This window comes from Pollachius pollachius, assembly GCF_949987615.1.
Source record: "Pollachius pollachius genome assembly, chromosome: 7".
Classification (NCBI taxonomy): Eukaryota; Metazoa; Chordata; class Actinopteri; order Gadiformes; family Gadidae; genus Pollachius; species Pollachius pollachius.
Window position 1 is genome coordinate 3,360,838 of NC_136940.1, and position 12,338 is coordinate 3,373,175.

At 48.1% G+C, this 12,338-nt stretch overlaps 2 protein-coding genes across 2 annotated transcripts; both read left to right on the forward strand.

The window, feature by feature from the left end:
* Positions 1 to 530: 530 nt before the first annotated feature.
* Positions 531 to 3,447, forward strand: pex11g (peroxisomal biogenesis factor 11 gamma; the record flags this gene model as incomplete). The annotated part of the gene is made up of 5 exons (XM_079740166.1): positions 531 to 593; positions 786 to 986; positions 1,460 to 1,638; positions 2,060 to 2,128; positions 2,748 to 3,447. 5 exons carry the CDS (start codon positions 531 to 533, stop codon positions 2,959 to 2,961), a joined length of 726 nt encoding a protein of 241 aa, XP_079596292.1. The 3' UTR covers positions 2,962 to 3,447.
* Positions 3,448 to 3,594: 147 nt separating this feature from the next.
* Positions 3,595 to 12,332, forward strand: LOC307078389 (amyloid-beta A4 precursor protein-binding family A member 3). Its single transcript, XM_079740160.1, has 11 exons — positions 3,595 to 3,833; positions 4,374 to 5,654; positions 6,115 to 6,145; positions 6,307 to 6,452; positions 7,000 to 7,086; positions 7,358 to 7,573; positions 8,471 to 8,650; positions 9,056 to 9,268; positions 10,770 to 10,889; positions 11,418 to 11,558; positions 12,031 to 12,332. Exons 2-11 carry the CDS (start codon positions 4,437 to 4,439, stop codon positions 12,100 to 12,102), a joined length of 2,424 nt encoding a protein of 807 aa, XP_079596286.1. The 5' UTR covers positions 3,595 to 3,833; positions 4,374 to 4,436; the 3' UTR covers positions 12,103 to 12,332.
* The last annotated feature ends 6 nt before the right edge of the window (positions 12,333 to 12,338 follow it).

A 12,338-nucleotide genomic window follows, 5' to 3' on the forward strand; every position in this document is an offset into this window, starting at 1 on the left:
GTTTGAGTATTCATCACAATATCACGTAGAAGACCTTCAACTGACTCGTAATCCACGCTCACTATGGTGTTTTCATAGGAGGGGCAATTGCACCTCCTATGGACCGACTGCTGCGTCCCATGCGGGTATCCAAGGTATATGAATTGGAAAGAAAGTATCTTACCAGACATATTTCATTAAATGCCTTGCATATTTAAATGATGATAAAATGGTTAAAATAGTTGGACGGTTTAAGGTTTCCTTCGAACTTTTAAATCAACCCCAACTTTTGCTTTAACGTTCTTTTACGCTTTTTCGGGCATTTTTTACGCACGTTTGGTGAAAAGTTCGATTTATCATTGTGCGACTTTTACTGTCTGGGCGGCTCCAAATCGACCTCCTATTGCAGGATCGGTGACAGACGAGGCTAAGATAACGGCGAGTCTGTTGTGTTGCCCCAATGCATAGCTGGATACCTTTGAGGCAGGAAAGTTATCCTTGTCTCTCTGAGGCCACTCGTTTGGTAAACAAGTGTAGTCCAGCTGTCAGAAATGCAAGAGTCTCTGGAGTCACTGGTCACTACACTTGAATCATACAGAGGAAGAGATAAAGTTGTGAGTATTTACCTTTCACCTCATACAGCACTGTTTGGACTGTTGGACTTTTGGAAGTATGTTAGTTGTATCCAGAGATATGCACTTACTATACGGTAGGACTACACAAATATATGTTATATGCTATGGCTATGAAACTCCATGACATTTAAAGCAGGTGCGGCGATAACCGTTTGTGTTGTTCAAATGCAGATCAGGACCATCTGCTATGGGTCCCAGTTGGTCGGCGGGGTCTTGTCCCAGAAGACGCCACCCGGGAGACCCTCCTCCTCGGACGTCGGCAACCGTCTGCTGCTGTTCTCCGCTCAACTCAGTCACTGCAGGACCGTGTTACGGCTCTTCGATGATCTGTCCATGCTGGCTTACTCCCGCAGCTATGGCCTCGGACCGGAGGTGAGTTTCAGAAAGCCCTGCCTTCAGTCATGCAGTGATTCGATCTCTTCTGTCACTTCTTCTGTGTTTAATATAGCTATGTTCCTTTATCTTGTCCTCTGCATGGGTTCTTCTTCAGGTGAAAGCAGGTCAGTGGTGCAGTGTAGAGAGCCCCATTCTCTCCAGTAGGCCAACTTGCAAGATACCTTAACCTTACATGCTCATCAATTATTGACCTATATCTTCAGAAGCTTTGGACGAAAAAGTCTGCTGAATGAAAAACTCAACAGTAAAAAGCACTTCTTCTTAATAAACTGAGGTGCGTGTGTGTGTGTGTGTGTGTGTGCGTGTGCGTGGCTAGGGTTGTAGTATACAAACAAGAACTGTGTGAAGTCGATCCCTGCTTTGGGAAAAAGCGGCCACCAAATCTACAGTTCTATATTTATATAATTAAGATTTCTATAATATTACAGTCTATATCTACTTTGCTTCAGGGGTCCGACGGCGGGCTGCGCTGGATCTCGGTGCTGAACAACGTGGCGGACCAGCTGTTCTACCCCTGTGAGCACGTGGCCTGGGCGGCCGACGCCAAGCTCATCCCCGCCCGCTCGGAGCGCTGGTGGCTGCTCAGCACCGCGCTCTGGGGGGCCTCCCTGGTGCTGGGGACACTCCGGTGAGACGGGGGGGACCCCTGTGTGTTTGTGTGATGTGTGCGTGTGCACGCAGCCACGTGTGTGTGTGCGTGTCACATGATAATGAGGGAGGTGCACTCTCTGATCGTGAATGTGAACATTCCCATTTACATTTAGGGCCTTTAGCAGACAGTAAGTTTTTACAAAGGAAGAGAAACAATATATCGCTGTCGGTACAGTAAGTGAATGTACCATTCCTATGTGTGTAGTATAAAAGTGTGTTTTTGTGTGTGTGTAGTAGGGCTATAACCCTCAACACAACATAAGCCGCAATTGCCGGTTTGCATTGAGTGTTGACCTGCATCGCTCATTTGCATCTTGTTTTTTTACAGCGCAAAGGCGTCCAAAACAGTTATTTCGCCGTCCCTCCCAGTGAAACTTCTTCAATGTTTTCTCTCCCAGGTCGATCAGACTTATTGTGCTGCTGAAGAGGAGGTTGAGGACGTGTGGGAGCTCTGGAGAGGCCAGCAGGTACCACACACACAAGCCAGGCTTTTCCCAGTTCAGACGTTCTCTGTTCATTGGTGTGCTGGGTTCGATCCCCGGTGTCCGCAGTCAAACCGTGGGCATCCTTGAGCTACCCGCCGTTACCTCTACCTTCTCCTTACTGACATCTGAAGCCGCTTTGGATGAAGGCTTCATGACTAAAACAGTAAAGGGTGTATTTGGTTAGAGCAGCCTAAAGCCTGTGGCAGAGTTTTTTGTTGTTGTGAGGGCTACAGTATAGGACAGTATATAGACTCTGGTGTGTTTACATTTAGTATTCATCCAATGTTTGTTCGGTGAATGTCTTTCTTCAACTACAAACAAACAACTCCAATATAAACCAAACAGGTTTGTTTTAACAAAGTTTAGCATAGTCACACAAAGTCCCATGTGATGTGTTGGATATAATTGAGCAGACCCCTTTTTATCCAGAGCGAACGAGAAGGATGCATGTGGTCAATGGTAGGGGAGGGGTCAAGGGGAGGAGTCAGGTATCCTGCTCAGAGATGCCTACAGGTAGACTCTGGACATTGGGGTTTGAACCCAGACCCTTTGGTCTCTAACCACTTGGCCACCCCGTACTAAAACAGTTTTGTGTTCACAGTGAAACCTCCAGTCGATCTCAGCTCCGGAGGCAGATGCGGGGGGAGATGCTCGCTATTCTCAGCAGCATGGCTGATCTCAGCAACGCCATTCATTGGATGCCTCCTGGGTTTCTGTGGGCGGGGAAATTTCCTGATTGGTTGGTGGGGTTGATGGGCACCATCGCGTCTCTGATTGGCTTGATTCAGATGAACGCTAGCAGCAGTGAGCAATAAGAGAGTTTTCATTGTTTTGTTTTGCGAGTGATGGTTTCTCTGGACTTATTTGGATCAGTATTGATGAAATATTTAGATTGATGATTTGCAACTGATCTTGATCTTGTGGGTGGAAGAGAGACCCTAATTCCGCTCTTCAACGGAAATTGTTTTATTATGAGGAATTTTTCATAATATGAGTCGATATTTATCTGCACATGCAATGCTGAATTGACTGATGCATGACTAGAATATTGACATTTCAATAATGTGAATTTTTATGACATTTTTATGTCATCCAGGGTTGTAAATAGTGAATCCGTTTTCTTGAATGTATCCTTCAGTAATCTTATTTAAGTGTCAACTCAGTCCATAAACTTAAATATGTTTTGCTGATATTCCTATATATTATTTTTGGATGATTTTGTAAAGATCCATTTAACACACACTACGGTAAGTTGAAGCGATTCAGAAATAGCTTGTAAAATACGGCCATATAAAAGCGAGAATTATGGAGGTAATTTTTAATTGATGCTAACTCCTAATAAAAGTGAACATGAAGTAAAATTTACTTGGATCACTTTTTCGACAATCGATTGAGCTTGACGCGGTCTTGTCGCGCATGCGCAGTGTGTCGACGTGGTCGCTGTCCCGTCGGTGGCTGCAGCAGCTGGATCCGTCTGGATGGAGAGGATATAGCGTGTTTTTACAGACACTTGAGCCGCACTGGAGTTATGTGGGGTGACTAAAGTTGAGCGAAGGTCTACCCTTGGCTGTTGAGAAACATACGACCTAGTTTTACACCAAACCACGTCGCGGTCTCAATGGGAGTTAAGTCGTGTATATATAAATACATAGTCAGGCCAACCAACACATAGCGACACAGCTAACCGGTGAGTGATCTAAGTATTTTCTGCCCACAATTTTTTTTCTTAACCTAAGATATTCAAGTCTAATGTGTTCAAAAAACCCACTGCCTTGCATTCAGGGAAGACATTGCATTCAGCACATTCATTCAGTGACGAGCTAATTTGAGCTAAGTAAGGCTAATATATTTCTAGATCACTGACTTCCAACATGTAACCCGGCACTCATTATAATGTATCGAGTATATTATGATTGTCTAACGTTTTTAATTCGTTTTTAGGGTTGTTTTAGACTGATAACTTCTAAAAGTTGTCAATTATTACAGCTGACAGTGATTCACACACCCTATCTCACAGTGTGATGCCTTATCACCCAACATCTGCACCTTGACCTCTGCTATCTAAACCATCTGCTCTCAGAGTCATGTGCACTTTGACAAGACTTGACAGCAAAGTGTTGTGGCAAGGCCCACACTCTTTTAATGCGTTTATGCCTTTCGCCCAAATCTGTGCAGTCCCTATGCTACAACGTACATATTAAACCTACGTTCTGTGTTTTCACAACAGTATCCCCCGAAGTTACCCACGTACTCCCACGCCGTTAATGCCTACGACAGGCCTTTTAGCGAGATGGAACCAGACCTCAGCCGCCCTGCTGATCCGCCAGTGTGCCTAGCCCCGGGCCGACTCGCTGACACACTGTGTCCCAGCGTCGAGCGTGTCAGCCAGACCCCCGCTGCGTCGGCGGACCCCCTGGACTCTTTTAGCCTGATTGAGCCCCCCCCTCTGGACTGGAGGTCCGACAGCTCCAGCGACGCCGGCGCCGTGGAGGACCTCGACGAGGCCCCCTTCCCCTCGTCTCTGGGGGCGCAGGGCGTCAAGACAGAGGAGGCGGGGGTGGAGTTGGGGCCGCTGGTTCAAATGGCTCCAGCATCCGCTTCGAGGGAGCCGGCCGCCGCTAAACCGCCCATGGGCGCGTGGAAGGAAGGGATGGTAGAGGCGCTGGGCGTGTGGGCCGGTGAGGGGGGCGAGCAGGGGGTTAAAGTGGAGGTGGGGCAGCTGGTTCAATTGGCTACACCGTCAGATCGGAGCGAGCCATCCGTGGCTACACCGCCGCCGGGTGTGCAGCAGGCGGGGGGGAAGACGGAGGAGCTGGGTTTGTGGGGAGGTGAGGAGGAGGAGGAGGAGGAGGCGGAGGTGAATGGGAGACCCGCCACAGCGGAGGCCATTGAGGAGGAAGTCCTTAAGGAGGTAGGGGATAAGGTAGAGGAGGTGGCCCGCCCGGTAGCGGGCAGGACCCCGGGCGATGAGGACCACACCCACATCCACGCCCTCCTCAATCGGCTCCAGCGAATGGGCGAGGAGGAGCCCGCCACCTCCGCCTCTGACCCGGACCCCTACGCCCACCACCAACCCCCCTCCGCTGACACCAGGCCTCGGGGGCCTTCGGGAGCCGACGTGGGCCTCCCCGCCGCCGCGGAGACCACGGGGCTCCTGTTCTCCGAGAGCCACCAGAGGGACCTGCTGGGTCTGCTGGAGTGTACCGAGATGGCAGCCACGCCTTCCCCCCAGCACCACCACCACCACCAGCACCACCACTGCAGCAGCAGCAGCGATTCGTCCCCCAGAGGGGACGTGGACGCGGTGGTGTCGGTGTCCTACAGCCAGGACGAGGCTCAGGAGTTCTGGCGCCACTACAGGAACGACTGGCGCCTCCCGCGCAAGGAGAGCTCCTACGCCTCCTCGCTGCCCGGCGACCAGCTCTCGGAGCCGGTGTGGAGGAAGAGGGAGCCGGAGGCGGAGGCGGAGGAGGAGGAGGAGGAGGAGGCCTCTGGGGGCGATGAGGAGGTGAGGAGGGGAGGTGATGTCGGGTCGTTTGCTTTCTGCAGGTCGCAGTGACCGCAGTAAAGCCGTCTTTGTTGTGTAAATGTTTTTAATGTATCGTGTTTTTTATTGTTTTTGATCGTTTTTTCTCTTCCTTGCGTTTTCTCTTTTTTTCCCTCCTTTGAATTAAAACGCTATGATTAACTTTTTTAAATGCATTCGCAGAGTAACAACCCTAATTAGTTATTACTACCTAAGACCTAATTACCCAACTAATTATTTGTGTTAAGCCTTTTTAAAAGCTTGCTTTTGATATCGCTATTGGGTTCAGTTGTAAAAGTCTTAACTCAAAGTCTTAACTTAAATCTGAAATGCAGATATCATTTTTTTGGTTATTATTTAGTCTTCCGTTGCGTTTTTCTCTGTTCCTCTGTCCCACTTATTATTTATTTGTGTTGCTGTTTTCTTTTCCGTTGATTTAAAGAGTGAGGATTACCGCCCTGCTTATAAAGATGGTAAGAAATCATCAGAAATACCTGAATACTGTTTAAATATAAATGTTTTACTGTGTTAAATCCGGTCATCGTGGTTTGATTGACATCGTGTTTGTGCGTTTTCCTTCTTCTCCTCCTGTCGTCGTCGTCGTCGTCGTTGTTGTTGTTGTTGTTGTTCAAAGTGCCTGGCCCATGTGACCCGGAGGACCTGATTGACGGGATCATCTTCGGGGCCAAGTACCTGGGCTCCACCCAGATCCGCTCGGACAAGAACCTGTCCACCAACGCCCGCATGACCCAGGCCCAAGAGGCAGTGGACTGCATCAAGGTCAGCGTACACACACACACACACACACACACACACACACACACACACACACACACACACACACACACACACACACACACACACACACACACACACACACACACACACACACACACACACACACACACACACACACACACACTGGGTGGGATGGGAACACCTTCAGCTGACGAGGCTGGTCGTGGTGAAATCTGACTGGTCGGGGTGTCCGACTGCCAGCTGAAGGGGACAAGGTTTTAAACTCGATGTCTGCCTGGAGACATCGTAGAGCAAGAGGCCCTAACCCCTACCTTGTCCTTAATGACCTGTCTCTGTATTCACCGTCCAACCCCTACCTGCTACCTAAGGACAGTGATTCAACACTTCCCTACTGCTTGCCAGTGAAATTTAAAAAAACGGTTGTAAAAGTTTCTTCCCTTCCTTATCCTTTAGAAGTAACACAGCAACAGTTTAATACATACTAGTATAATATTCAGCACGTTGAACAAAGTCTACTGTCGGAGCCCCTGTGAGAAGGAATGACGGCTGTGGTCGTCTCTTCCTATAGGCCCCCGAGGGAGAGTCTCAGCCAATGGTGGAGGTGGATCTCTTCATCTCCACCCAGAGGATCAAAGTGCTCAACGCTGACACACAGGTACGTCCTACTCGCATGCATTTTAATTTAAAATATATTTTATTGGACTTAAAACTGGTGAGTGGGAGGCAGGGCAGTAAGCCATGGAAAGCTGGAAAAAGTGCCTGACGACGCCCATAGACACTCAGACATGATCCTTGTTAATTCTAGATGCTATGTATGCATGTGTCTGTATGCGTGAATGATGTCTTCTATCCCATTTGGCTACCATGGAAAAATCGAACAAACGTCTCCTCTGTGGTTGAACCCCTCCCTGGGTCGACGTCCCCAGGAGGCGATGATGGACCACTCGCTCCAGATGATCTCCTACATCGCAGACATCAACAACATCGTGGTGCTCATGGCTCGCAGGAAGCCCCCCAGTCCCAAGGCCCCCGCCGACAACGGGACGCCGCCCCCCCCTTCCTCCTCCTCTTCGTCCTCCTCCTCTTCCTCCGGGCCCGTGAAGAAATGCTCGATGGTCTGCCACGTCTTCTCCTCTGAGGACGTGAGTAGCCCCCCCTGGAACCTTTGGTGGGCCGTTGTTGGATTCTGATGTCGACGTGGATCCTCCGAGGTCTTTGCTTGGGTGGGATTTGGGGGTCCGGCGGTTAAATTTCAGTCCAAACAAAACAAAAAAGAAACTTGTCATCTTCTTTCTGCATTTTCATTTTCAATAGTTTCTACATAGAGTTTCTACATAAGTACACAATTTCAACACTTTTGCTTCCTTTCTCAGAAAACGAAAGAAAAGCTCAGAAGAAAGTCCTCCTGAAATAATGGCTTAATAGCGCTGAGCTCATCCAGTATTGGAGCCTAGCGTCCTCTGTGGTGTGAGCGTTAGAACGGGGGGTTTAAACGGTGCTGCCAGTGTACCCATCACAGTAGCTGCGTTTGGCTTGAAAGCCGTCTGCCGCAGCACACGCTGAGAGCTGCTTTTGAGAGGAAAGTGAAGGCTGCCATCTTGGTTATCCGCTCCAAGCAGAGCTCAAAAGGCAAAGCAACCGCTTCTTTTGGAAACTAATTAGCCCAGAGAAATGGGGGGGGGGGGGGTCCCTTGATGATCACTGCCCCCGTTTCAGGACAGCTCTATGTGGACGATCTTTGTACTCAAAATGGGCTTCAGTGGGAGTACACAAACAACACATCTCACTGGAGATGTGTGAGAGACATGTAGCACTGGGGAACGAAATAAGGGGACATTTCTCAGAGTATTTGTTTATATTAATCGATATTAAGAAGAATAAAATAAGGCGACATTTCTCAAAGTATTTTTTTACGTGAATCAATATTTAAGTGAAGTTCTTATTCCACTCGGCGACTTTCAGGAGAACGAGGACATTTTTTTCCACAACATCCATAGTGTGTCCCAGCGTGGTCCTCACGATGAGCCTCTCTCCCCCAGGCCAAGACCATCGCCCAGGCCATCGGGCAGGCCTTCGGCGTGGCCTACCAGCAGTTCCTCCAGGCCAACGGCATCCAGGCCAGCCAGATGAGGCCCGGGGACTACAGCGACTTCCTGGGAGCCCAGGAACTCTACAACGGAGACCTGGCCCACTTCTCCGACTCCCAGAACATCAGAGACGTGAGCTTTGCTTCGGTCTGACGTTATGGCTGGATGCTTGATCTGCTGGCTGCCAATGTGTTGATCTTAAAGAGAATACTTATACAAGTACTTCTACTCATGTCATACCTTTTTTGCAAAGAAATAGAGATTGTCTAAGACCTGCCCACTCCCACACAACTCAATACACTGTTAATTGATTATGAGAAGGAATTTGTGTGAAGACAACTAAAAAAATATTTTAAAGCTAGTAAATTCACTCCAACAACATTTACCAGTAAGTCATTGTGAACATTTGTTGAAACAATTCAAAGCTCTGAATATTAGTAAGATAATTCTGGGTCAAAATAAGAATAAAGAGTGAAGATAAAAACCGAGAAACATCCTTGAGGATCCCCCTCAACACGTCCGTCTGTCCGTCCCCAGGTGCTGATCTCCAAGGGCCCGGGGGAGATCCTGGGCCTGGCCATGGTGGAGTCGGGCTGGGGCTCCATCCTGCCCACGGTGGTGGTGGCCAACCTGCTGCACGGGGGGCCCGCCGAACGCAGCGGGGCCCTGAGCATCGGAGACCGCATCATGTCGGTCAACGGCACCAGCCTGGTGGGCCTGCCCATCGCCTCCTGCCAGAACGTCATCCGGGTGAGACTGGGAACACTGGGAACACTGGGACTGCTGTGGCGCTTAGCGTTATGATGAGGGCTGGGGGCCACTAGGGCCACTGTGGTACATATACATTTACATTGAGGGCGTTTAGTTGTCACTTTTGGACAAAAGCGACTACTAAACGGTTCACACACTGACGAGTCCACCATACATTTTCAGAGAATAGTTTATAGTTCCTAAATATAGTGGGGTTGTAAATACAACATGTCAACACTTTTGCTACTTTCGCTCTCTTTTTCAAAAACCCCAAAAAGAAAAGTAAGAGCGTAGCGCTGAGCTAATCTATTTTCTTGAGTATTGGAGCCTAGCAAACCTCTGTGGTGTGAGCGTTAGAGCGGCGGTTGAAACGGTGCTGCCGGTGTATCCATCTGTAGCTGTGTTTGGCTTGCAGTCGTCTGCCACCACATTCTGCTAGTCTGGGGTTCAGCAGGCATACTGTGGTACATTTACATTTACGATTCGGGCATTTAGCAGACGCTTTTATCCAAAGCGACTTACAACGGTTCACACACCGACGGTGGAGTCAACAATGCCAGGCGACAGCCAGCTCGTCGGAGAAAGTTAATTAGGGTACTTGTTTACAGGTTTCTCACGCTGGTTGAGTTCTCGTTCGCCGATGACGCACTCACAGATCCCCGCTTCAAGGGACGTGATTGATCTGAACTAACATGAAGGTCAAGAAAGTGAACCCAGATCTTAGTTTGTCTCCCTTCCGACGTGGATTTTAATCCAAATCCTGTTTTGTTAGACTAGCACTCTGCGTAACGTATTTCAAACAAAAACAGCCAGAAGGTTCTGGGTTTGAACCCCGGGGTCGTGCGACTCGTCCCGGGACATCGTCATGGTGATGGAGAGGAACCAGGAGTTAAGGCCGGAGGCGTCTGCTAAATGTGTTAAACACTGAGGACTTAGAATTGAGACCTGGTGTTTCACTCCCAAGCGAAACTTCCCAAGCCTGTCTTGGGAAAACAGACGTGGGTGTTTCTGTCTTTATTTGTTTGATGGATTTGAGTATGTAAATACGTTGCTCTCCTTCCTCTCCTTGTTTTAATCACATTAGTCACAGGATTGTGGACTGCTTTTCGATTGGTAATTTGAAGGCTGATTGTTCCGTTGACGTGACCTTAAGAAAGAAGCAGAACTGAAAAGTGGAAGATGTAAAAGTGGAAGATGTGTTTTGCTGGGCTTGCTATTCGGACCAGTGTTCACATGACTGTGATTTCACAAATGGCCACTAGAGGGCACTGGTTTTTCGAAGCTCAGCGGTGACTTATGCAACACAACTTGGAAATAAGGTTGATACCACAAAGGAAACGCATTAACGATTAAGCATGGTCTTTATGTAAAATGAACGTTTTAGCGTAAGTTAGAGAAGTGGTAGTTTGACCTTGAAGCGGGCAATGGGAACACATACTACCAAATAAAAAAGAATACTCATCCTAGTTTTTCCAATTATTAATCTCTATCTGTATTGCAGGACTTAAAAAACCAAACCATCGTGAAGCTGAGCATCGTCCACTGTCCCCCGGTCACCATGGCGATCATCAAGAGGCCGGACCCCAAGTACCAGCTGGGCTTCAGCGTAGAGGACGGAATAGTGAGTAAAATATACACTTTCACTTCAACACATCTAAGCTTCAAAGCCCCCCTATTGTCATCTTTTTCTCTGCATTTTAAAACGCTTTCCCTCCCAGATGACCTGAAGTCTTTGTTTGTTGTGTGGGAAGTGTGCGTTAATAAATGTTCAGCAACTTCATCTGGACACGATGTGTTTCAAAACAACCCTAATATTATCAGTACATCAATCCACCGTTGGCATAACTCTAATCATTTAAACAGCGACACGAGTTAAACGGTTCATTCCGCTCATGAGCTTATATAAATATGTATGATATATATCATTGCCTTTTTAAATTGCTTTTGTTGTTGTTTGTCTATGTGTTGCTGTATGTATTTGTATATGTTCTAATGGACCATGAGTCGTTCAAAATATAGTTAATAATATACATTTGATCCATATTATATTTTGATGTTATTGAGCAGAGGCTTGGGTCCAAAGTGGCTTCAGACCCAGATGCTATGTCCTGGTTCCCTTACCCCAGCACGCCTCTCCTCACTCCCCCAGATCTGCAGCCTGATGCGGGGGGGAATTGCAGAGCGGGGGGGGATCCGCGTGGGCCACCGCATCATCGAGATCAACGGCCAGAGCGTGGTGGCCACGCCCCACGAGAAGATCATCAGCATCCTGACCAACGCCGTCGGAGAGGTGGGGGTGGGGGGGGGGTTGGCTGGTAACCGGAAGGTTGCTAGTTCGACGGGTTGTGGTGTCCCTGAGCAAGACGCTTAAAGGTCCCATGACATGCCACCAGGTGTGGGTGTGGTTGGCCATTGTAAGCCGTTTTGAAAAGTCGGGCTCTTATGACATCACAAGTGGGCGTGTCCATCTAGATGTGTGCTGGACACCTAACTGCTCCTGACCAGCTGGCTGTCGCCTTGCATGGTTGTGTGAATGTGTGCATGAATGGGCAATATTGTACTTTGAGTGGCCATGGTTAGAAAAGCGCTATATAAATGCAGTACATTTACCATTGTCTATAAAAAGTAAACATCTGATAATCAATCCTTGAACCTTTCTGCTGGAAGTCAAACGTGTTTAGTTTTGGAGCGCATCGGCGGCATTTTAAACCCAACGCTTCTATTGTTAACATCTTCCTGTATTTTCTACATCTTTTTGGCAGATTCACCTGAAGACCATGCCAGCCTCTACATACCGTCTGTTAACCGGACAGGAACAACCTCTGTTCCTCTGAGAACCAATCGGAGAACAGCCTCGGTTTCTTTGAGAACCAATCACAAAGCTCTTCCTGGTCGGACTGGTGAAAGACCTGGTACAACATTGGATTTACGCTATGTTTCGCCAACCTCAGCCCAATTATGCATTTCTTTGTTGTATCATATCACGGTTATTGTCATTTCGCTGAACGTGAACGAATTGTCGAGCTATATATATTTTTAGCGTTGTACAGAAAGAATAATGGAATATTGT

Coding starts and splice junctions, on each gene's coding strand:
- LOC307078389 (XM_079740160.1), top strand. CDS start 4,437: ATGGAACCAGACCTCAGCCGCCCTGCTGATCCGCCAGTGTGCCTAGCC. Junction 5,655..6,114: donor CCTCTGGGGGCGATGAGGAG/GTGAGGAGGGGA, acceptor GTTGATTTAAAG/AGTGAGGATTACCGCCCTGC. Junction 9,269..10,769: donor CCTGCCAGAACGTCATCCGG/GTGAGACTGGGA, acceptor TCTGTATTGCAG/GACTTAAAAAACCAAACCAT.